This window comes from Schistocerca cancellata, chromosome 1 (genome assembly GCF_023864275.1).
Source record: "Schistocerca cancellata isolate TAMUIC-IGC-003103 chromosome 1, iqSchCanc2.1, whole genome shotgun sequence".
Lineage (NCBI taxonomy): Eukaryota > Metazoa > Arthropoda > Insecta > Orthoptera > Acrididae > Schistocerca > Schistocerca cancellata.
In genome coordinates, this window is record NC_064626.1 from 1019587908 (window position 1) to 1019614654 (window position 26747).

At 40.3% G+C, this 26747-nt stretch overlaps 1 protein-coding gene across 1 annotated transcript in view; it reads left to right on the forward strand.

Moving 5' to 3' along the window:
- The window catches only part of LOC126162834 (aldehyde dehydrogenase 1A1-like), a 61183-nt gene that overhangs the window by 29095 nt on the left and 5341 nt on the right, over positions 1-26747 (forward strand). Inside the window, exons 8-9 of the mRNA XM_049919599.1 lie at positions 18576-18760; positions 25979-26143. Coding sequence (XP_049775556.1) covers positions 18576-18760; positions 25979-26143 — 350 coding nt within the window. The remainder of the gene's footprint in view (positions 1-18575; positions 18761-25978; positions 26144-26747) is intronic.

Genomic DNA, 26747 nt, shown 5'->3' on the forward strand with positions numbered 1-26747 from the left:
CTAATACTCCTTTCTAACTTAATTCGTATAATATTAACCATAGATGGGAGAACCCTCCATGAACCATGGATCTTGCCGTTGGTGGGGAGGCTTGCATGCCCCAGCGATACAGATAGCCGTACCGTAGGTGCAACCACAACGGAGGGGTATCTGTTGAGAGGCCAGACAACCGCGTGGTTCCTGAAGAGGGGCAGCAGCCTTTTCAGTAGTTGCAGGGGCAACAGTCTGGATGATTGACTGAGCTGGCCTTGTAACACTAACCAAAACAGCCTTGCTGTGCTGGTACTGCGAACGGTTGAAAGCAAGGGGGAACTACAGCCGTAATTTTTCCCGAGGGCATGCAGCTTTGCTCTATGGTTAAATGATGATGGCGTCCTCTTGTGTAAAATATTCCGGAGGTAAAATAGTCCCCCATTCGGATCTCCGGGTGGGGACTACTCAAGAGGACATCATTATCAGGAGAAAGAAAACTGGTGTTCTACGGATCGGAGCGTGGAATGTCAGATCCCTTAATCGGGCAGGTAGGTTAGAAAATTTAAAAAGGGAAATGGATAGGTTAAAGTTACATATAGTGGGAATTAGTGAAGTTAGGTGGCAGGAAGAACAAGACTTTTGGTCAGGTGAATACAGGGTTATAAATACAAAGTCAAATAGGGGTAATGCTGGAGTAGATTTAATAATGAATAAAAACACAGGAATGCGGGTAAGTTACTACAAACAGCATAGTGAACGCATTATTGTGGCCGAGATAGACACGAAGCCCACGCCTACTACAGTAGTACAAGTTTATATGCCAACTAGCTCTGCAGATGATGAAGAAATTGAAGAAATGTATGACAAAATAAAAGAAACTATTCAGATAGTGAAGGGAGATGAAAATTTAATAGTCATGGGTGACTGGAATTTGGTAGTAGGAAAAGGGAGAGAAGGAAACGTAGTAGGTGAATACGGATTGGGGCTAAGAAATGAAAGAGGAAGCCGCCTGGTAGAATTTTGCACAGAGCACAACTTAATCATAGCTAACACTTGGTTCAAGAATCAAAAGAAGGTTATATACATGGAAGTAGCCTGGAGATGCTGACAGATTTCAGATAGATTATATAATGGTAAGACAGAGATTTAGGAACCAGGTTTTAAATTGTAAGACATCTCCAGGGGCAGATGTGGACTCTGACCACAATCTATTGGTTATGACCTGTAGATTAAAACTGAAGAAACTGCAAAAAGGTGGGAATTTAAGGAGATGGGACCTGGATAAACTGACTAAACCAGAGGTTGTCCAGAGTTTCAGGGAGAGCATAAGGGAACAAATGGCAGGAATGGGGGAAATAAATACAGTAGAAGAAGAATGGGTAGCTTTGAGGGATGAAGTAGTGAAGGCAGCAGAAGATCAAGTAGGTAACAAGACAAGGGCTAGTAGAAATCCTTGGGTAACGGAGGAAATATTGAATTTAATTGATGAAATGAGAAAATATAAAAATGCAGTAAATGAAGCAGACAAAAAGGAATACAAATGTCTCAAAAATGAGATGGACAGGAAGTGCAAAATGGCTAAGCAGGGATGGATAGTGGATAAATGTAAGGATGTAGAGGCTTATCTCACTAGGGGTAAGATAGATACTGCCTACAGGAAAATTAAAGAGACCTTTGGAGAGAAGAGAACCACTTGTATGAATATTAAGAGCTCAGATGAAAGCCCAGTTCTAGGCACAGAAGGGAAAGCAGAAAGGTGGAAGGAGTATATAGAGGGTCTATACAAGGGCGATGTACTTGAGGACAATATTATGGAAATGGAAGAGGACTATAAATGAAGATGAAATGGGAGATATGATACTGGGTGAAGAGTTTGACAGAGCACTGAAACACCTGAGTCGAAACAAGGTCCCGGGAGTAGACAACATTCCATTAGAACTACTGACGGCCTTGGGAGAGTCAGTCCTGACAAAACTCTACCATCTGGTGAGCAAGATGTATGAGACAGGTGAAATACCCTCAGACTTCAAGAAGAATATAATAATTCCAATCCCAAAGAAAGCAGGTGTTGACAGATGTGAAAATTACCGAACTATCAGTTTAATAAGTCACGGCTGCAAAATACTAACGCGAATTGTTTACAGATGAATTGAAAAACTAGTAGAAGCCGACCTAGGGGAAGATCAGTTTGGATTCCGTAGAAATATTGGAACACGTGAGGCAATACTGACTGTACGACTTATCTTAAAAGCTAGATTAAGGAAAGGCAAACCTACATTTCTAGCATTTGTAGACTTAGAGAAAGCTTTTGACAATGTTGACTGGAATACTCTGTTTCAGATTCTGAAGATGGCAGGGGTAAAATATAGGGAGAGAAAGGCTATTTACAGTTTGTATGGAAACCAAATGGTAGTTATAAGAGTTGAGGGGCATGAAAGGGAAGCAGTGGTTGGGAAGGGAGTGAGACAGGCTTGTAGCCTCTGCCTGATGTTATTAAATCTGTATATTGAGCAAGCAGTGAAGGAAACAAAAGAAAAATTCGGAGTAGGTATTAAAATCCATGGAGAAGAAATAAAAACTTTTAAGGTTCGCTGATGACATTGTAATTCTGTCAGAGACAGCAAAGGACTTGGAAGAGCAGTTGAACGGAATGGACAGTGTCTTGAAGGGAGGATATAAGATGAACATCAACAAAAGCAAAACAAGAATAATGGAATGTAGTCGAATTAAGTCGGGCGATGCTGAGGGAATTAGATTAGGAAATGAGACACTTAAAGTAGTAAATGAGATTTGCTATTTGGGGAGCAAAGTAACTGATGATGGTCGAAGTAGAGAGGATATAAAATGTAGACAGGCAATGGCAAGGAAAGCGTTTCTGAAGAAGAGAAATTTGTTAACATTGAGTATAGATTTAAACATCAGGAAGTCGTTTCTGAAAGTATTTGTATGGAGTGTGGCCATGTATGGAAGTGCAACATGGACGATAAATAGTTTGGACAAGAAGAGAATAGAAGCCTTTGAAATGTGGTGCTACAGAAGAATGCTGAAGATTAGATGGGTAGATCACGTAACTAATGAGGAAGTATTGAATAGAGTTGGGGAGAAGAGGAGTTTGTGGCACAACTTGACAAGAAGAAGGGATCTCAGTGCCTCTTTGACCACATATGCCATCTGGATTCTTTCCCCAGACTTCAGTTTTTCATATACCCACAGGTAGGATCTAGAACTACAACATGTCCTTGAATTTCTCCATCCCACTGGCCTTAATTTATATTAATTTCTTGGGTCTCAACATTCTTTACAGCAACTTTTACTTTCTTCGCTCCCTTTTAGTTTTCTATTTTTATTAACTCTTGCATGATGTTTTGGCAGTAATCTCTTTTTTGCATATTACCCTATATTCCATCTTTAAGCTCTCAGGTTTTCAAAGCTCATCCCCAACAATCAATCTTTCCCTCTCATCCTGTCCAGTAAGTCTCCCCTGACCCAAGGTTCTGGGTGACTTTTCATAAATCTCACCTGTCCTTCTCCTTCAACCCTTCTGTCAGAAGAAGGAGCCATTTACTCCAAAAGCTTGCAAACTTTAATACCTTCTGTATATATGTTCTCCTGCCACCACTTGGTGAATACATTTTTTTATCTGTCCAATTAAATTATATTTTCAAAAATTGATTATGTTTATTGAAAAAGATAGGTTGCTACCTGTCCTAAAGATGACCCACTGAGTTGCGGACAAGCACAACGCTAAGACTATTACACTTTAAAGCTTTCAGCCAAAGCCTTTTTGAGCAATGAAAACCCACCCATTGACACAAGCAAGCACACCACACATGCACACATGACCGCTATCACTGGACTAGTAGCGATCATGTGCATGAGATTTGCTTGCTTGTGTTAAAATGTGTGTGTTTTCTTTGTTGAAGAAGGCTTTGGCTGAAAGCTTTAATTTGTAAAAGTCTTTTCATTGTGTCTGTCTAAAAGTCAGCAGGTCATCTTAATGGTGGTTAACAATCTATATTTTTCCTAATATTGTTAACTTTCAGAGAAGTGTCATAGTGGTGAAGTTATATTAGAACATAAATTTCTCTTGTTGTCATGGTGAAGGATGCTTCTTTTGCCAAAACACAGCAGAGTGTACACATTGTCATAATGCTAACACATTGTGCAGATGCAGCTGTGAGAGAATTCTGAAACAGTGATTCATTTAGTTTAGTAAGTGAGGAACTGAGGACAAGTAAAATCTATAGCTTACAAAAAAGCACATTCTCAAAACGAAAATAAATGTGTAATGTCATCATTTACGTTTTTCTAAGGCCCACAGCATTTCTCGTTTCACGTGGTATTGATGACCCTTAAAAACTATGTTCTTTCATTGAAAATGTCTGTAGTTAGTGGAATAACATGGTAGATACTGAAGTTTCGCATAATAACTATATGGCACAATACTCTGCTCTGTGCATACAATCATTTGCCAAAATCTCATTTCAATATCTCAAACCATCTATGTAACATGAGGAATTTTATGGATATTTCATTCTGGTTTTATCACTGCAATTCACAATCACAAGCTAGTGTGCTGTATAAGATGAATTTTCTCGATATTGGAGACTGACAGAGCTAAATTTCATATGCAGTAACATGTTATGTAACATGTACCAAATGCAAAATCATAGGAACCCCAATTTTTCACTGCAAACTTTTTGAATTTAGTCCAGTGTGTTACTTAGTTGTAAATATCACAATAAATATGACCGTTAACAAAATGATGGGCACATACTCATGAAGCTAACTCATAAAACTGAAATAACACCCTAAAATCTTGCCCTGATATGAGATCCATTCTGTCTGAGATTTTGCCCACCACACCTAGAATAGCTTTTCCTTGTCCTCCCAATCTCTGTAATATCCTTGTCAGGCCCTACACTCCTTCTGCACACATATCCCTACCCTACGGATCCTACCCTGTGACCGTCCCCATTGCAAGACTTGCCCTATGCACTCTCCTACCACCACCTATTCCAGCCCTGTAACTGGCAAAACATATACTATCAAAGGGAGAGCCACCTGTGAAACGACACATATTATATACAAGCTGCTATGTAAACACTGTTTAGCTTTTTTCATTGGCATGACTACCACCCAGTTATCGGAAGGATGAATGAGCATAGGCAGAGGATGTATACAGGCAATACACAATATCCTGTTGCGGAGCATGCTGCACAACATGAGTCATGACCTCAGTGCCTGTTTCACCACACATACAATCTGAATTCTTCCCCCAGACACCAGTTTCTCAGAACTCTGCAGATGGGAACTAGCACTACAACATGTCCTTGGTTCTCGCCACCCACCTAGCCTTAATTTATGAGGGCTACTCAAAAAAGTAAGCTGACTTTTCAAATTGTGTGGGCAATGTACATTCGATTATCAGTCTTTTTTTTTTTGTTATGTTGGTACACATTTCCTGGACATATGTTCACAGTTTCAAGTGTACAGCATACTTTGTATGTTTTTGACAGGTAGAAAGGTTAGACATGTGTTAGTGTGTTTGGTGATTTTCAATTATTGTAAAAAACAGAGCAAAGAATTTGTGTCAAATTTTGTGTGAAAAATGGAACCAAGTGCTCTAAAACACTTGAAATGTTGACAGTGTCATACAGTGAGTCTGCTCTAAGTAAAAAAAAATATGTTTGCAAGTGGTACAAGCTCTTCCAAGGTGGCAGAGAAGATGCCAATGACAAACCTTGCTCTGGACACACCACCACATCAACAACAGATGATAACATTGAAGCTGTGAAGGAAATTGTTTTGAAAAATCATTGAAATACTGTAAGAGAAGTTGCTGAGGATGTTGACATATCGGTCAGCTCATGTCATGCAATTATTTTGGATGTTTTGGTTATGAGGCAAGTGTCAGTGAAGTTTGTTCCAAAACTTCTTAATTTTGATCACAAGAACCGTCGCATGAGCATTGCTAAGGAGCTCTTGAATGACATCAATGATGATTCCGATTTGGTCAAAAGCGGTGGTAACTGGTGACAAAACATGGGTTTACGGTTATGAGGTTGAAACCAAAGTCCAGTCTTCCCAATGGAAGCATCCCAGAAAGCCAAGACTGAAAAAAGCACGCTAAGTTCATTAAAATGTTGAAGTTTTGCTCACTGTTTTTTTTTTTCAATTTTAGTAGCATAGTGCATCATGAATTTTTGCCTCAAGGTCATACGCTCAATAAGAAGTATTACCTTGATGTTATGCACCATTTGCAAGAAGCGATATGCAAAAAAAGCCTGGAATTGTGGAAAAACAATTCATGGATTTTGGATCATGACAACGCACATTCTCATTCATCATTGCTTGTGAGAGATTTTTTGGCCAAAAACGACATAACAATCATGCCTCAGCCACCATATTCACCGGATTTGGCCCCCTGCGACTTTTTCCTGTTGCCAAAACTGAAGGGACTTATGAAAGTGCTTATGAGAAATGCTTCAAGGATTGGAAGAAGTATTTGGCACAAGTGTATTGTATCTGAAGGGGTTACTTTGAAGGGAACAACATGAATATTGATGAATAAATAAATATTCTTTTTATAAAAATATAAAGTCGCCTTACTTTCTGAACACATCTTGTATATTAACTCCTTAAGTCTCAGCATTTATTCACAGTAACTACTTCTTTCTTCACTCCATTTTAGTTTCCTACATCTTTCATTTTCTGATTAGTGTTTTCTGCCTTCTCCCCTCCCACCTATGTTACATACCATGCACTTAGCTTTTCACTTTCATTAACTCATGCACAGTGTTTTAGTAGTAATCTCTGTCTTGCATATTACTTGTCTTCCACCTTTAAGCTTTCAGGTTTTCAAATCTTGTCTGGTGCTGTCCCCAACAATCAGTCTTTCCTTCTCATCCTGTCCAGTAAATCTCCCCTGACCCAAGGTTCGGGGTGACTTTTCTGAACTGTACCCCCTTTCCCTAAATATATCCAGTCCTTTTCCTTCACCCCTCTTCCTTCCCCTTCAGATCTTCTGCCAGAAGAAGGAGCCACTGGCTCTAAAAGCTTGTAAAAGTTAAATCCTTTTGTGTGTTCCACTACCACCACTTGGTCAGTAGATTTTTTATCTATTCATTTACATTATATTTTCAATAATTGATTATCTTCATTGTTACATAAATCTATAAGTGACACAAAAATGATTTTTTTTTACTGTATAGTTTGTGTAAAGTCATTTGAGAAAAATTGTAGGGCATGCACCTCAATTCTGTCACCACAGTGCATCACCAACCAGCCGAAAGTGGGCAAACAGTGTTGGCCTATCCTTCTGAACAAGGGAATCATCTTGTCCAGCACATTTGATGAATATGGGTCACTGTGCATCAGCCACCACATCCTGCATGGACATTTCCAAGGGACAATAAAGGTTTTTTTTTCTTCAGACTGAGAAAAGAAAATCACTGAAATGTCCTGTAATTTATTTGCTTCTCTTCCAAAATCACATTCTGTGCAGTTTGCAAACACTGACTTCTAGATCTCAAAAATAAAGATCAGTGGCACATACCATTAAAATTCATTATAATTGGGTTTGAAGGCAGGGAAGTGATATCAATGTATAGTGCAAGGGTATTCAAAAATCTCTCATCTGACATAAAGCAAGGAATTGAGAATGATTACAAATTTGAAATGGCACATACCTAAATACTATGTCATACGAAATCTCAGTGTAATCACTAGATATTAACCTAGCAATGAAGACAAGAAATAGTTATTCAATAATTTAATGTATCCGAGGAAGCAGCAGCTCTTTTTAAAGTTCCTGTTAATTACTTTCCACATAGAATGTGCCTCCTTGTATAGTGCTTGAAGTGTGATTCTGTTTACTGGTGAAAAGGTCTTAACGTTGCTTATAGCAAATCCACAGTTTGGAAGTATTTCTTACAATAAGACACAGAGGCAAATGTGAATTCAATGTGAGACCCATTACATCAAAAAATCATATATATCAAAATCTACATTGAATTTGATTTCTTGTTTGTGTGTTTATATTCTGATACATAAATCTTTTCAAATGATTTACTTTCATGTAACTCACAGCCATAAAACATGAAGCTGCGATTTATGAAGCTGTGATTTCTCAGGAAGTCACTAATGAATTGTAGGTTAGTTACTGTGTTACTGTGTGTTTTATAAATAATTTGCACAACATCCAGCAGTGATGTGAATCTGTCTTTGTACAGACTAGTTTGTCTTTTTTTTTCTCTCTGCTATAAACTACCTAATCATTTTGATCATTAGAGCCCATGGATTTAATTCAACTTGTAAATGAATTTCTCCAGTGTTAACCCTACGACGCCCAAGCCTTTTTTTCTAACTTGGATGCCTAAGGGGAGGGAGGGCGGAGGGGTCGGCGAGCCCACAGGTATTAAGTAAGTTTATTGACAAAAAATTACAACTTTCAAAATGGTTTATGTATTTTAACTAAGGCATCGGTTGATAAATGTTGTTAATTGTTATAAATATTGGATTGAGTGAATAAAAAAATTGACATATTACAATACAAAATACAGATGTGTTCATATACAATAGACTACTCTGAGTCCTCAACTTCAAGGCAAGAGACACACTTCACAATTTTTTCTGAATGTGTGTGACACACATGTTTATGACACTGTCCTCAATACTGTTTTGGTTTACTTAGATTGTTGTGCTTCTGCTTCTTTGTTTTAGCTTCTTTTACACAAATATGGCACTGACCTTTCCCTGCAGGAGGCTGACATGCTTCTGTTGTCACTTCTTTGATTTACTTTTGTAGAATAGTCTCGACTGATTGAACAATTTTGTTAGATAACCCTCTTGCATTGGCACTTCTTTCTTCTACCTGCAATTTCACTAGTTTCATCCCAGCTTGCAGAAGATGGAGTTTCCATTTGTTGTGTTTCTTTTCATTCCATCTTGGATGTTGCTGGATGATGGTGGTTGCATTGATAGCACAAATGTTGATGAGAGAGTAAAATACAGATAGAGGCCATCTCTTTGTTCCCCTCTTGCAGGTGTACACATGCACCATTTGATTAATGGTATCAGTTCCACCTTTAGTGGAATTATAATATGCATTTCTCTCGGTTTTATTCTTCTCTCCTCCAACAGTGCCTTTATCTTGGTGCATTGTTGACAACATCAGTAAGTTTTTGCTTGGTTTAATTTTTGCTATGTAGGACACCAAAGTTACTGGAGGCCTACCTGTTGATGGGTCTGTGAAAAAGAACATTGATGAATATAGCTCTTGATTTGACGTGTTCTTCATTATGTCTGGTATAAGCTTCCTGTTTGACTGGAAAGTTCCTACTGTAGTAACTTTGTAGTCTTGGTAGAACTCTTCTGCCAAATATACCAATGTGTAGTATCGGTCTGTAGTAATATTTCAACCAGAATTTTTCACAAGTGCTACCAGACATTTGAAGACAGCTGATGAACCCCGTTCTTCTTACGACAAATTCTGAACATTACCTATGTAGGGTTCCATATTCAAGACGTATCTGTCAACTGCATTGGACATCATGCTATAAGGATGCCATACTTGCCCGGTTTATCCTTCATAGATACTTTGAAGGGGCAGCGCCCTCTAAACAAGCTGAGCATCTCATCAATGGTGAGGTGGACCCCTGATTTATACAGTAGTGGAAACCTATTATTCACGTTGTTGAAAACATCATGGATTGCTGTGAACTTGTCTGCTTCCCTTCTTAGCTGGCGGGTACTTTTGTCATCAAACCTTATGATTGCAATAAGTTCCTTGAAACGTTCTCTTGCCATAATACCCTTGTAAACTGGCCGACCCATTAGGTCTGACCAAAGATCTTGTACACTGACAGAATTGTCCTTAGTTGTCCCCATAAGTATCAGGATTACTATAAAGGGATACAATTCTTTCTCATTAGTCAGAATAACATTTCGTCTAACTGCCTCTTCATTTGAATGTTTTACTATAACATCCATGATGTCAGGCGTAAGAAGTAACTTCAAGGCTTCTCCAGGTGAATGGCAAACACCAGCTGGAGTTACTCCTGCCTGCTCTCTTACCATATTAAATTCTAGGCTGTTTGGTTACGTACCTTCTTCCAGACTTGGACACAGTAACACCCTGATGGTCACTGCCTGAAGCTGCGCTATCTTCATCTTCTCTAACATCCACATCACTTTCCCGATCTGAATCGTACTCCATAACACCATCCTCACATTCACTTTCGCTCCCCGAGTCAGAATCTTCATCTAAAATTTCATTAAGAACTCTTTCTAAATACGAGTCTTGTATTATTTTAGTCATTTCTAAGTCTGGTTGTAAACAATAGGGAACTGCACTAACTCACTGCAAGTTTACAAGATAAATAACAGCTGACTGACATCAACAATCACTTCCTCTGAAAGTAAACCGATTGTTGTGAATATCAAGAATACCAACCAACAAGAAGCTAACTTGCATTGTTGTAGAGATGAGAAATATGAAATCCTACTAAGGGAAATTTTCTATAGCATGGAAGCCTAGGGGGGAGGGGGGAGGGTTGTTGGACCCATAATAAGTTTATTTATTTTTTCTTTCAAAGCAGGAATTTTCTATAAAATATAATGGCATTAACGTTTCATAAAATAGCCAACAAACAATAACTCAAAGGGCATATGTAATATGAAAGTTACTTGGGCAAAAGCAGGGGACATAAAAAAATTGTGGGTTCAGCGAACCCCCCCTTAGGCATCCTAGGGTTAAGTGGAACAACACTTTCGTGAATTGGAGCATTACATGAAGACTTCTGAAAGTACATAGGCTTCACTCTGTATCAGTCTCAATGAGGTAAATGCATCATTCTCACGTAAATATATCACGTTCAGTGTCTAAATGTATCAGTCTATGACAAATGCATCAGTCTCACATAGGCCAACTGAAAGATTTTAGGAGGGATAAAGAATTTTTATCAAGTCCCTGGAATGAGAGACAGGCAGTAGACAGCAGTGTTGCATGGAACTTGTGAAGTGATCAAGCTCAAGGAAACATAGGGGAACTCTCCTGTGTCTGACAGACTAATAAAGATTCTATTCTATTCAATACTGAAGTCCTGAACAAAAACAGAGCATCACCACACAGGCTCCTGGTACATGATCCTTAGTTTCTCTGTGGGACTGACTTCTGGGAGAGGATGTCTTGATTTAGTACCATACATCACCTCAAGTTTTTTGGTCTATACATCAATAAAGTTCTGTGTCACTTGACAGTCAGCCTCACGTTGAAAATGTAAATCTTTCCAAATTTCTATTTAAATCACATGAAACTGTGTCAGGCAAGGTAAAGATTCAAAAGTCAAGACTACCCAGTAGATCTTGACATCTGAATCCTTACCTTGCTTGATTCTTGATACAATTTTATGGGAACTCAATAGAAGTGTGAATAAATTTTCAAAAAGAGGCTCATTGTCAAGTGATGCAGAATTTTATTGATTAATTTCCTCAAGTCTTTGTCTAGTTACGAGTAAAAGTGTACTCCAGTTGAGTACTCTTGTGTAGTTCATGTGCATTTTCTTTTCCATGTCTTTTGTTTTAAGTTCATTTTTACTACTGTAAACACCTTACAGAACTGTGAAAGATCCTTTACCTCATTTTACAGTAGTTACTAATTTTTCTAATTATTAAATCTTCTTTCCACTTCTCCATTATTGTGCTCTGAATGTGCAACAGTCATCCCATTTTACATGTATTTATATTTCACACATTTTCTGCTTATCATATTGTGCCAATGACAAATAAACCACTAAAGTCATGGTTAGTGTTGGCTTTGTGGGCACACTGAGAAGAGTTAAGACCATGTTACAGTACCTACAACAACTTGTTCTTTGCATCACTCTTTTGTTGTTATTGTTGTTGTGTTCTTCAGTCCAGACACTGGTGTGATGCAGTTGTCCATGCTACTCTGTCCTGCACAAGCATCTTCATCTCTGAATAACTACTGCAACTTACATCCTTCTGAATCTGCTTACTGTATTCATCTCTTGGTCTCCTTCTACAATTTTTGCCCTCCATGCTTCCCTCCAGTACTAAATTGCTGATTCCTTGATGCCTCAGAACTTGTCCGGCTAACCAATCCATTCTTCTAGTCAAGTAGTGCCACAAGTTCCTCTTCTCCCCAATTCTATTCAGTACCTCCTCATTACTAACGTGATCTACCCATCTAATCTTAAGCAGCATTCTCCGGTAGCACCACATTTCGAAAGCTTCTATTCTCTTCTTGTCTAAACTGTTAATTGTCCATGTTTCACTTCCATGCATGGCTACACTCCATACAAATACTTTTAGAAAAGACTTCCTGACACTTCAGTCTATACTCAGTGTTAACAAATTACTCTTCTTCAGAAATGCTTTCCTTGCCAAAGCCAGTCTACATTTTATATCCTCTCTACTTTGACCATCATCAGTTATTTTACTCCCTAAATAGCAAAACTCATTTAGTATTTTAAGTGTCTCTTTTTCTAATCTTATACCCTCAGCAACACCTGATTTAATTTGACTACATTCCATTATCCATGTTTTGCTTTTGTTGACATTCATCTTGTATTCTCCTTTCAAGACACTGTCCATTCTGTTCAGCTGCTCTTACAGGTCCTTTGCTGTCTCTGACAGAATTATGATGTCGCTGGCAAAACCTCAAAGATTTTATTTCTTCTCTATGGATTTTAATTCCTTTCTTATAGACTGGGAGTGTGACTCATTTTCAGACATTTGGGAAACACACCTTCATCAGGAATATGATTTGTGAGCTATGTTAGTGGCATCATGATTGCAGAGGTTATGCATTTAATCCTCTGTTTTTGAGTTTTTAAGTTTACTTATAGTTTTGATGTGATTTTTAACCAAGAGAATTTTTTTGGTTGCTGGTTTCATATTTGTATTAAATGAAGAATGGGAGATGGCACAGTGTGTAAAGTATTCATTAATTATAAAGCGTTCATTAAGGGTATTGCAATCTATTAGGACTGTGGTTCACCCTTTCTCTCACAGGAGAAAAACAGTGTACATCAATGAATCAAACATACATTTTTGTGAAATATGACCTAACCAAATATAGAACATATGTAATTGTCATAATAAGGTCAGAAAATTTAAAATGGGAAATAGATATGTTGAAGTTATATACACTGGAAATCAGTGTAGTTCAGTGACAGGAGGAACAGGACTTCTGGTTATGTGAATACAGGGTTAAAAATACAAAGTAAAATAGGGGTAATGCAGGTAGGTTTAATAATGAATAAGAAAATATGAATTAGGGAAAGCTACTATGAACAGCATAGTGAATGCAACATCATAGCCAAGATAGACATGAAGTCCTTGCCTACCACAGAAGTACAAGTTTACATGCCAACTAGCTCTGTAGATGATAAAGACATTGAATAAATATACAATGAGATAAAATAAATTATTCAGATAGTTAAAAGAAATGAAAATTTAATTGTGAGTTCGATAGTAGGAAAAGGAAGAAGAGGAAAAATAGTAGGTAAATAGCAAAGAAAGACAAAGGCATCTGGTAGAATTTGCACAGAGCATAATTTAATCATGGCCAACACTTGGTTTAAGAATCATAAAAGAGCGTTGTATACATGGAACAGACGTAGAGACACCAGATGGTTTCAGATTGATTACAGTTAGAGATTTAGGAACCAGATTTTAAATTGTAAGACATTTCCAGAGGCAGATTTGGACTCTGTCCACAATTTATTGTTTATGAACTGTATTAAAACTCAAGAAATTGCAAAAAGGTAGAAAATTAAGCAGATGGGGTCTGGATAAATTGAAAGAATAAGAGGTTGTTCAGAGTTTCAGAGAGAGCATTAGGCAGTGGCTGAGTAGAACAGGGGAAAGGAATACAGTAGAACACCAATTGATAGCTTTAACAGATGAAATAGTGAAGGCTGCAGGGAATGAAATAGGTAAAAAGACAAGGCCTAGTAGAAATTCTTGGGTAACACAAGAGAGATTGAATTTAAATGACAAAAGGAGAAAATTTAAAAATGCAGCAAATGAAGCAAGCAAAAGGGAATACAAACATTTAAAAAAGGAGACTGGCAGGAGGTGAATGATAGATACCACCTACAGGAAAATTAAAGACACCTTTGGGGAAAAGAGAAGCAGATATATGACTATCAAGGGCTCAGACTGTAGACCAGTCCTCAGCAAAGAAGGCAAGCTGATAGGTCAAAGGAGTGTATAGAGTGACTATACAAGGGAGATGAACTTAAAAGCAATATTATAGAAAGGGAAGTGGATGTAGATAAAAATGAGATGAGAGATATGATACTGTGAAAAGAATTTGATAAAGCTCAGAAAAAATCTAAGTAAAAACAAGGGGCAGATGATATTCTGTCAGAACTACTGATTGCCTTGGGAGAGCTAGCCATGACATAACTACACTATATGATGTGCAAAATGTATGATACAGGTGAAATACCCTCATAATTCAAGAAGAACGTAGTAATTCCAATCCAAACAAAGCTGTTGCTGCCAGGTGTGAAAATTACCAAATTCTCAGTTTAATAAGTCATGGTTACAAAATACTAATGCAAATTCCTTACAGAAGAATGGAAAACCTGGTAGGAGCCGAACTCAGAGAAGATCAGTTTTGACTCTGGAGAAATGTAGGAACACAAAAGGCAATACTGACCCTATTACTTACCTTAGAAGATTAGGTTAAGGAAAGGCAAACCTACATTTATACCACTTGTAGACTGAGAGAAAGCTTTTGACAATGTTCACTGGAATACTCTCTTTCAAATTCTGAAGGTAAGAGAGGTAAAATACAGGAATCAAAAGGCTATTTACAATTTGTAGAGAAACTTGACAGCAGTTATATCACTTAAGGGATATGAAAGAGAGGCGGTGGTTGAAAAGAAAGTGAGACAGAGTTATAGCCTATTCCCAATGTTATTAAGTATGTACATTGAACAAGCAGTAAAGGTAACCAAAGAAAAATTTGCATATCCATCATCTTCACCTGAAGATGATGGAACGAAATCCATTGAAATGTTGCGACTAGAAGACATTACTACTCGGCTGATAACCCATGAAGATTTCATAGAGGATATAAAATGTAGACTGCCAGTGGCAAGAAAAGCATTTCTAAAGAAGAGAAATTTGTTAACATTGAATATAGATTTAAGTATTAGAAAGTTTTTTCTCGAGTTATTTGTCTGGAGTGTAACTATGTATGGAAGTGAAATATGGACAATAAACAGTTTAGACAAAAAGAGAATAGATACTTCCAAAATGGGGTGCTACTGAAAAATACTGAAGTTTAGATTGGTTGATGATGTAACTAATGAAGAAGCATTGAACATAATTGGGGAGACAAGAAATGTGTGGCACAATTTGACCAAAAGAAGGAATCGGTTGATAGGACTCATTCTGAGACACCAAGGGATCACCAATGTAGTGTTGGGGGGAAGTCTGGGATGTAAAGTTGTAGAGGGGCACCAAGAGATGGATACAGTAAGCAGATTCAGGAAGATGTGGGTTGCAGTAGTTTTTGGAGATGAAGAGGCTTGCACAGAATAGAGTATCATGGAGAGCTACGTCAAACCAGTCTTTGGACTGAAGACTGCAACAAGAACAACAACAGTATTGTAATTGTGCCAAGGCACAGCACATTGATATGGACTGTTGAGACAGGTTGCTGTTATACAGTGTGTTTCAAAAAGGACTTTAAAATTTTGAAAATTCATATAAATTAATTCATAGTACCTACAGAGGTGAATGTAGTGTCAGTTTGTAAGGAAATATGTAAAGTTTTGTCTTTCATAGCTTGCTAGTGCTGAATTACACTGTTATGAGTGCTAGCGGCAGTAGCATTAAAGATGGCTACCTTTACTAATCTGAGGAAGGTAGCTGTGTGTTTTGATTTGCAGAATCAAAGTCGGTGACAACACTTCAGCATAATTTCCATACCAAGTATGCTAAAGATCCTCCTAGTAGGCCAACAATTTATGAGTGGCATAAATGTTTTGTAGAAACAGGATATTGGTAAGACATGGGAAATCATCAGGTCCTCCAAGCACATCTGGCAATATTGAGTGAGTGAGACAATGTTTTGTCAACATGACAGTGTAAATTCTTGCTCTAAGTTCAGGTAGAGAAGCCAGTACAGAAGGTACAAACACAGTATCCTCGATGAAACCCCATTTTTAAAAATCGAGTGGTGTCTTGTCTGTGGAACTTGGGGGCCATGCAATTGGCACATTATGGCCAATCCATTGACCTGGAAAGCGGTCACTGACAAAATCCTGCATGTCAGCCAGGTAGCGGGGTGGTGCACCATCTTGCTTGAAGTAAACATTTCATTCTTGGTCATCCTCATCGATTTCATCACTGTGCAAGTTACACCTGCAATGTTACAGCAAGTTTGGGAAGAAATTGACTTCTGCTGGTATGTGTGCAGGATAACCAATGGAAACCAAACCCAACATCTTTAGTTTAAGGCAAAAAGCATGATGTGTTTCCCTAAAAAATAACACTAACTCCAGCTCTATATCTTCTTTCCATAAATTTATATGAATTTTTGAATTTGTAAAGTCGCTTTTGAAACACCCTGTATATGTTCTACATTTGGTTGTGTCATGTTTGACAGAAATGTATGCTTGATCCAGTGATGCGCACTGTTTTCCTCCTGCAAATATGATTACAATAATCAAAACTGATAGAGAATAAACATACAATTGTACAACTGATTGCACAAAAATGCTTATTTCAAATTATGTAACAGCTTTAGATATGATTACGTAGGCTTTCCCGGCGTAATAAGTCTCGAAAGTCTTTTCGGGTTTGCTGCCGGATCCTAAAATCAACTTGACTCGATATTTCGGCGATCCAACTGTTCGCCATCTTCAGGAAATGCTGCTTCTGCTGATGAGTCCCGCTGAGAACTGACGCAAGATTGCAATTCGACGTCCTATATAGGCCACCGTTCAGTACACGGCGCATGCGCCGCCCATCACGGTTTCTGCCTTACAAAACAGGGAGGTGGCGCCGCCCTTAGTGAAACATTGCTGGCAGCGATATATCACAATCCATACCGAACTTCAACTGTCTTCATCCCCATATCAAATTTACTATGGAGGTTGAAAATGATGGGATGCTTCCATTTTTAGACGTAATGGTTTATAAAAAACCAGATGGAACTTTGGGACACAGTGTTCACCGAAAGCCGACACATACAGATTGGTATCTGCACCCTAAGAGTTTTCATCCACCACACCAACGTAGTGGCGTCCTTAGGACTTTGGTACGGAGAGCATATGCCATTTCCGACGCAGACAGCTTAACCCAAGAACTTGAGCATTTGATGACTGTTTTTAAGGAAAATGGATACACCGAGAAACAGATTCGTCGGGCTATGGACTTTGGACCATCTCCGGAGGTGTACGAAGAGGAACACAGGTCTGTGGCCTTTCTTCCTTATGCTGGAGGCTTATTGTTTAAGTCTGGACGAATTTTAAGGAATTTTAACATTAAGAGTGTGTTCCGTCCACCTTCTAAGATTAGGGCTCTTGTCGGCTCTGTGAAGGATGATTTGGGACTTAGGAAACCCGGAGTGTATAAAATCCCGTGTCAATGTGGGAAAGCTTACGTTGGCCGTTCTATTTGCACAGTGCATGACAAGTGTGTGGAACATCGCCGTCACATGAGGCTACAACAGCCGGAAAAATCGGCCGTAGCAGAACACTGCCTAAATGAGGGACACAAAATGAAATTTGAGGAAACTGTTGTGATTGCCAACATTTCCGGTTTTTGGGATAGTGTCTATAAAGAGGCGATTGAAATTAGGTTGGCTGATAATTTAATCAACAGAGACAATGGGTTTCCTCTTAGCAAAACGTGGAATCCCGTATTATCTCGCATCAAAACTGAACGTTCTTCGGTTCGGCATGGATTGCGATATATCACTGCCAGCAATGTTTCACTAAGGGTGGCGCCACCTCCCTGTTTTGTAAGGCAGAAACCGTGATGGGTGGCGCATGCACCATGTACTGAACGGTGGCGTATATAGGACGTCGAATTGCAATCTTGCGTCAGTTCTCAGCGGGACTCATCAGCAGAAGCAGCATTTCCTGAAGATGGCAAACAGTTGGATCGCCGAAATATCGAGTCAAGTTGATTTTAGGATCCGGCAGCAAACCCGAAAAGACTTTCAAGCTGTAGATAGTCACCTGTGAAAAGCTCTTTTTTCATTTTGCACAATTTATTGTGTATCATGATGAGTATTAGTCATTTGTATTGTATTGTTTGATTGGTGAGTCCCAGTCTTTTACATCATGATGCCCAGAGGCCTTATTGGTTGCGTAAATATCGTTACTTGCTGCCTGTTGACATAACCCTCCCAGGTGTCTCCAAAAAGGGAGCATACACTTCTGATGCACTCTGTTTTGGGTACCTATGAGCCATAATTCGTAGGTAACTGCATATTTTGAGGTATGTGAGTTGGTGAGATATTTGATGTGCTGCTTTAGAATTTACAGATTTTTGCATGACTTGTAAATTAAATATAATAAAACAAATGTAAAAATTAATTGTTGCAGTTGATGAAGCTGTGCAAATAGCACATGATGCTATCTTTGTAAATCAAGGGCAAGTATGCTGTGCAGGAACAAGAACTTTTGTGCATGAGAGCATATACGATGAGTTTGTACAGAAGTCAAAAGCTAAGGCAGAAGCAAAAAAGATTGGAGACCCATTTGATGTCACTGTTCAACATGGGCCTCAGGTGAGAACTTACCTCAGTGCAACATTTTTATTAGTCTCCCTGTACATTAATGCATTAATCCCATCTCGAAAATCAGATTCCGCAATACCCATCAGCTTTGACTGTTAGTTCTTCATTTGAAGATAATTTTGAGCTTGAGAAATAGAAGTAATTCTCAAAGAGCCAAATCAGATGAAACAGACAGGTATGGTGACAATATGTCTCCTGAAACTTCCTGGCAGATAAAAGCTGAGTAACAAGGGGAATGTTCCTCTGAGGTCAAATGGTGGGACTTTGGGGTGTTGGGTGACTGGAAATGTAAGGCACGGGAGATCCATTTTTCTACAAGGTTGGAGGGTAATTACAATCCGTAAAGGCCTAACTGAAACCTGCGGCATATTTCAAGAGGGATGGTTCATCACTACAGATGCAAGGGCCACGGGCGGCTACGCTGTATGGAAGGGACTTCTTGGTATGGATGGGTGGCAGCTGTCGAAGTGAAGGTACTGCTGGTGGTTGGTAGGTTTGATATGGACAGGGGCACTGATGTAGCCATCTTTGAGATGGAGGTCAAAATCAGGGAAGGTGGCTTGATGGGTTGAGTAGAACCAAGTGAAGCAAATGGGGGAGCAGGCATTTAGGTTCTGGAGGAATGTGGATAGGATGTCCTCACCCTTGATCCAGTTCCTGGAAATGTCATCAATAATTTGAACCAGATGAATGGTTTGGGATTCTGGGTGCTTCAGAAGGATTCCTCTAGATGGCCCATAGCCATACCCAGGTTTGTTTGTAGTTAATTCCTTCAAAGGAGAAGTAATTGTGGTTGAGGACATAGCTGATCATGATGACTAGGAAGGAGGTGATTGGTTTGGAATCCATCAGGTGTTGGGAAATGTAGTATTCAATAGTGTTAAGGCCTTGGGCATTAGGGATGTTAGTGTAAAGGGAGGTGGCATCAATAACGACAAGCAGGGTACTGTATGCTAAAGAAACAGGAACTGTGGAGAGTCAGTGGAGGAAATGGTTGGTATCTTTTATATAGATGGCTAGGTTGAGGGTAATAGGCTGAGGTGTTGGTCTACAGGAGCAGAGATTCTCTCAGAGGTGGCACAGTACCGGCCAAAATAGGGCGTATGGGGTGGTTGGGTTTATGGACTTTATAAAATGTGTAGAAGGTAGGAGTGTGGGGAATGGTAGGTGTGAGAGGAGAGATGGACTGTGTGGAGATGTTCTGGGATGGGCCTAATGATTTGAGGAGAGGCTGTAGATCCTGCTGGATTTCTGGAATGGAATCACTGTGGCAGGGTTTGTGGGTGGATGAACAGCTGGTGGAGTCCTTCCACCAGGTACGCCTTGTGGTTCAAAACAATGGTAGTGGAGCCTTTGTCAGAAGTTGGGATCACAAGGCTGGTTTCAGTTTTTAGGTGGGGGATTGCAGATCTTCCTGTGAATGTGAGGTTAGCTTGCGTGTTGAGGGATTTAGGGAATGATGCTGAGACAAGGTTCAAGCTTAAGAAATTCTGGAAAGTTAACAGTGGGGATGGGTCATGGTTGGAAGAAGGAGTGAACTAAGTCAGTCAGCTTTCAACAATGGTCTTTTGTTCTGTGTGGTGGCTGCCACCCATTCCATACCAAGACGTCCCTTCCATACAGCCTAGCTGCACATGGCTGTCACATCTGTAGTGAAGAGCTGCCCCTCTCGAAATATACCGACGATCTCACTGAGGCCTTTACAGATTGTAATTACCCTCCCAACCTTGTACAAAAACAGATTTCGCATGCCTTATCTTTCCAGTTACCAAACACCTCCCAAAGTCCCACCATTTTGCCTCGGAGGAACATTCCCACTGTGACTCAGTACCACCCAGAGTTGGAGCAACTGCATTGTATTCTCTGCCAGGGTTTTGACTTCCTGTCATCATGACCTAAAATGAGAAATGTCTGACCTGCTATTCTTGCTACCCCTCCCACAGTCCTATGCCACTGCCCCCTGATCCTACAAAATATCCTTGTCCATCCCTACACAACTCCTGCTCCAAACCCCTTGCCTCATGGCTCATATCCCTGTAATTGACCTAGAAGCAAGACCTGTCCCATATTTGTGCCCACCACCACCTACTCCAGTCCAGTCACAAACACCACCTGTCGCATCAAAGGCAGGGCTACCTGTAGAACCAGTCATGTGATTTACAACCTAAACCGGACTACCCTTATGGTGAGCATGATGCCCAACATGATGTCCTTCATTTAATGACTGCTTCACAGCCTGTGCCATCAGGATCCTTCCCGCCAACACCAGCTTGTCTAAATTGTGCAGATGGGAACTCTCCCTGCAATATATCCTACATTACCTAAACCCTCCTGGTCTCAACCTTTGTTAGTCATTGTCCTTACCCTTTTAGCCCCTCCCCTGCATGGTCTCAACCTTTGTTAGTCATTGTCCTTACCCTTTTAGCCCCTCCCCTGTTCCCTTTCCAGCACTACACAGTCGTCTGTTCCACCAACGTTGCCAGTTTTGTTACTTCTTTCATTTTTCGCTACCCCCCCCCCCCCCCCTCTCCTCTGTTCACCGTCTACCCTTCTGTATGTACCTAGCTGCCCTACCTACTCTCCACCTCATCCCTACACACTTCCAGCAGCACTTTACCACTCTGCTATCCCTTACCCTCCCCGCGACTGTGTCCTCCTTACCCCCAGCTGGTTGCCTCTCCCATAATTCTCCTGCTGCCAGAGGTTGTGGTTATGTGTGTTGTGTGAGTTGTGTTTGTGTGTATGTCTGTGTGTGATTGTGTGTTTGTATGTGTGTGGGTGTTTTGTCTATTTCTGTCAAAGGCCTTGTTGGGTGAAAGCTAACTTTCCAACAGTTTTTTTGTTGTGCCTTTCTGCAATTCAACATCTCTGTCATATGATGAGTAGCAACTACCCATTTCATTATATTATTACATTCCATCCTGGATTTCCCTTTGTTTGATTGTGCCTGACAGCTTTTCTTCCATCCTTATCCAGTGCTGTTTTCCTTTGTTACTATTTTCTAATGCATTACTGCCCTCAGTGTCTGCCCTTCTTTCTCTCCTTTCCTGTGTTTCTTTTGTTGCCTCACAAACTGCACTGCATGGTCTACTTATGAGCCACGCTGTATCGACCATCCTGGCTGTGCACAACAGACGGCTACAAGACCACACTGATTGTTGGTGCAGCATCTCAAGTCCCACATTACTCTTGCCAATATCGTTAATGCAATACCTTAATTTATATCACTCTCCCCGCATCACCCTCACGTATTTTGGTGTGTTATTTCCTGCACCTTTCCTGTGCCACATGAACTTGTATTTCATCCTTCCAACCCCCCCCCCCCCCCTCCCCACTCCTTCCTCTCTGTATTCCAAGTTTGCACCTACTAATTTTACCTAATCTAGTCATATCTGCCATCCTCCTTCTTCAATCTTATCCAACCATAGATCTGCAATCCACATTACAAATATTGTTTTTTTCTTTGATCTCATTATGACTTCATGCCAATTTTAGTTCATTTTCGTCTTTCACTATCGGTTATTCAGTCAGATTTCACCTTGTTTCCCCTCATTCCATCCGTTTCATACGGTCTATGATTTTTCTCATGTGTTTGTGTGTATTTTTGCTAATTTTTTCGGACGTAGTTCTATGTTATTTACATATTTTTAAGCATTTTTTCTACTACCATGGATCCTTGGTCCTCCCACCTGCGTCAATACAGAAAAGTTTACTTATCCCTAACCAAAACTCAGGTCCCACACACTGTTCGAGCGTTGTTGCTTGGCACATGAAATCCCCCCAAATGGCCTTACCATCAAATTACCCATCTCTGGTTGCCACTTTTCCTTACACAATGACTTCAAAATGTGCAGATTCCGCCAATGCTTAGCCCTCACTTACATAGTCCTGCAAAGCCATGTCAATCAGGTCAAAACCTCCTTCCAATACCTTTTTTCCATCCATAAAATTCTCCTGCTATGCAATCCCAAATTCCTGGATCCCATAACACACACTAAAACTCTTGTCCTCCAGGAACCAGAGTTACATGCACAACAACACCTCTCCAACCTGCTCACTTCCTACTCCTGCCCTGGACTACCACTGACCACTACCTCTAAAACAACCACCAAGCCTCCCCCACGTTCTCTCATAGCTGATGAAGACTGTCTTGCAAAACTACTACATTTACCCCACACTCCAAAACTCCCTCCCACCACCACATAGAATCCAGGAGATAAACAGGCCTGAAACACTGTCATGAACCTTTGTTCCAAAAGCCTTACACCAGCAGATCTATCAGTCCTTTCCAAAAGCCTCACCTCTTGCCCTACCCCCAAATTCAGTCATGCAGGACGTGCTTAAGACTTTCTCTCCTTCTCCCAGTCCCTACAGTGGAAACATTTTTTCGCCACCAAACCTACCAGCCATACTCAACAAAATACCAATGTTGAAACCTGACTGAATTATTTCACTACTCCTTCCAACCATGATTGACCCCCCCCTCACCTACCCTCAATCACCCCCTGTTAACTTTCCAGAATTTCTTAACCTTGAACCTTGCCTAACCATCATTCCCCAAATCCCTCAACATGCAAACTAACCTCACATCCACAGAAAGATCTGCAATCCCCCACCTAAAAACTGAAACCGAACTTAGAATAACACCTGCTGACAAAGGCTCCATTACTTTTGTTTTGAACTGCAAGGATTACCTGGCAGAAGGACTCCACCAGCTGTCAGAGTCATCCACCCACAAACCCTGCCTCAGTGACCCCATTCCAGAAATCCAGCAGCATTTACATTCTCTCCTCAAATCCTGTGGGCCATCCTAGAGCCTCTCCACAGAGCCTATCTCTCTCCTCAACCCTACCATTCCCCACACTCCTGCCTTTTACATGTTTTCAAAGTCCATAAACCCAACCACTCTGGATGCCTCATTGAAGCCAGTTGCTGTGAAACCACTAAGAGAATCTCTGCTCTCATAGACCTACACCTTCAGCCTATTACCTGCAACCTACGCACCTATATAAACGATACCAACCATTTCCTCCACCGACTCTTGATAGTTCCTGTTCCTTTACCATACAGTGCCCTGCTTCTCACTATTGATGCCACCTCCCTCTACACCAATGTCCCTCTTGCCAATGGTCTTACCACTATTGAATGCTACCTTTCCCAACACCTGATGGATTCCAAACCAGGCATCTCCTTTCTCGTTGCCATGACCAACTACATCCTCGTCCACAATTACTTCTTTGAAGACTTACCCACAAATATATATGGGGCAGAGCTATGGGCCATCTAGAGGAATCCTTCCGAAGCAACCAGAATCCCAAACCGCTCACGTGGTTCAGATTCATTGATGACATCTCCATGATCTAGATAAAGGGTGAGGACATCCCATCCACATTCCTCCAGAACCTCAACGCCTGCTCCCCCATTTGCTTTGCTTGGTCCTACTCGACTGATCAAGCCACCAGCCACGATTTTGACCTCCATCTCAAATGAGCTATGTCAGTACCCCTGCCCAAATCAAATCTACCAACCACCAGCAAAACGTCCACTTTGACACCTGCCACCCATCCACACCAAGAAGACCCTGCCATACAGCCTAGCCTCCCACGGCCATCGCATCTGTAGTGACGAACTGCCCCTCTCAAAATATACCAGAGGTCTCACTGAGGCCTTTACAGATTGTAATTACCCTCCACCATTGTACAAAAACAGAACTCCCATGCCATACATTTCCAGTCACCCAACACCTTCCAAAATCCCACTGTCTGGCCACAGAGCAGCATTCCCCTCATGACACAGCAACACACAGGACTGGAGCAACTGAATTACATTCTTGCATGGTTCTGACTATCTCTTGTGGTGCCCTGAAATCTGTCCTACCCATTATCCTTCCAACCCCTCCCACAGTGGTATTTTGATGCCCACAAAACCTACACAATTATTTAATTCATCCCTACACAACTCCTGCTCCAAACCCCTTGCATCATGCCTCATATCCCTGTAATAGACCTGGATGCAAGACTTGTCCCATCCTTCCTCCCACCACCACCACCTACTCCAGTCCAGTCACAAACATCACCTATCCCACCAAAGCTGGGCTACCTGTGAAACCAGTCACGTGATCTACAAGCTAAGCTGCAGCCACTGTGCTGCATTCTACATGATCATAGGAACCAACAAGCTGTCTGTCCACATGAATGGCTATCGACACACTGTGGCCAAGAAACATCTGGACCAGCTTGTTCCTTAGTATGCCACCCAACATTATGTCTTTAATTTCAATGACTACTTCACAGCCTGTGCCATCTGGATCCTTCCCATCAACACCAGATTTTCTGAATTGCACAGGTGGGAACTCTCCTTGCAAGATATCCTATGTTACCGTAACCCTCCTGGCCTCATACTTCATTAGTCATTATCCTTATCAATCTAGCCCCTATCCTGTTCTCATTTTAGCACTACACAGTCCTCTAATCTACCAACACACTTAGTCTTTTTACTTCTTTCCTTTTCCACTATCCCCCTTCTCTCCCCCGTCCTCTGTCTAACCTCCCAACTGCACCTACCTGCCCTACTCTCCACCTCATCCTTGCACACTCCCAGCAGCACTTCACCTCCACCTTATCTACCCTGCTATTTCTTCCCCTCCCCACCACAGCCTTCTTCTTACCCTGATGCGGTTGCCTCTGCCATAATGCACTGCTGCTGGCAGTTTGGCTGCTGCTGCCAGGGACTGTGGTTGTGTGTGTGTGTGTGTGTGTGTGTGTGTGTGTGTGCTGTCTGTTTCTGACAAAGCCTTGTTCTCCGAATGCTAACTTTCTGAAAGATAGTTAAACATTTCCTGACAGCATGTTTGGTGATGTATACCACATACTAGTCTTCATCTTATGTATATATGCCATAACCTGCTGTATGTCGTGTGTGACAGTGTACATTACATCAATATTTTCTGTCTTATTTCATTCACAAGCAGATCAGTGGAAAATGACTCTTTAGACATCTGAATCTCTTTTATCTTACATTCATGCTCCTTTCACAAGATATAAGGTTGTGGCATTAGACTTTCACATAGTGTTCATATATACTAAATGAACATATTATGATACAAGCAGTTCACCTATAAATTAGTTCAATGAACCTTACCACATTAATTTTATATTATAAACATGTATATTGTCTTTATTGGTTTGATGTCATTTGTATTACTTTCAGATTGATGACGAAATCTTTGAGAGAGTAATGAGCTACATTAAATCTGGTAAGGAACAAGGGGCCCGTGTGGAATGTGGTGGTGAGCGTTATGGCGATAAAGGATATTTCGTAAAACCGACTGTTTTTTCAAATGTGACAGATGAGATGAAAATTGCACGTGAGGAGGTAAGTGAGCAGAGTAGAATTTATGTTATTATTTAACATTTTATGGAGTAAACACTCAAGATTGATGTTATGTAAGCAGTATTATTATTAATGTTGGTTAACAGTTAATGTAACATACTGAAGTTTATTCTTACAACTTTTGTCTGCTGGTATAGTTACAGATGTTTTCGTTTTCAAGGTTGTCAGCTCGATGTGGAAAATTTGAAAAATTAAAATATTTAAAAGAAATATATTACTTTTCTGAAAATAATTTATTATTTTGTCTAATGGAGTGATGGGGTGGGTCCAGTGTGGACCATCCTCAGATGATAAAATAGAGGCTGTGGTTCAGTCTCACCAAGAAGAAACCACATTGTCAATTTCATGGTGTTTCACATGGTAGGATTTAACCATGACCTGTATTTTATGCTCTGAGGATGGACAGCGCTGGCCATAACCTATTATTTTATTATTACAGATAAATATGACTGAGCTGGATAATAAATTATTTTCAAAAGAATCCAACTCTGTGCTCTCCAGCTTGACAGAAATATTATTCTTTCACATTTCTGGTTGTGATTTTTTACAAGTTACAAACATCCACATTTGTGGTAGTGACACCCAT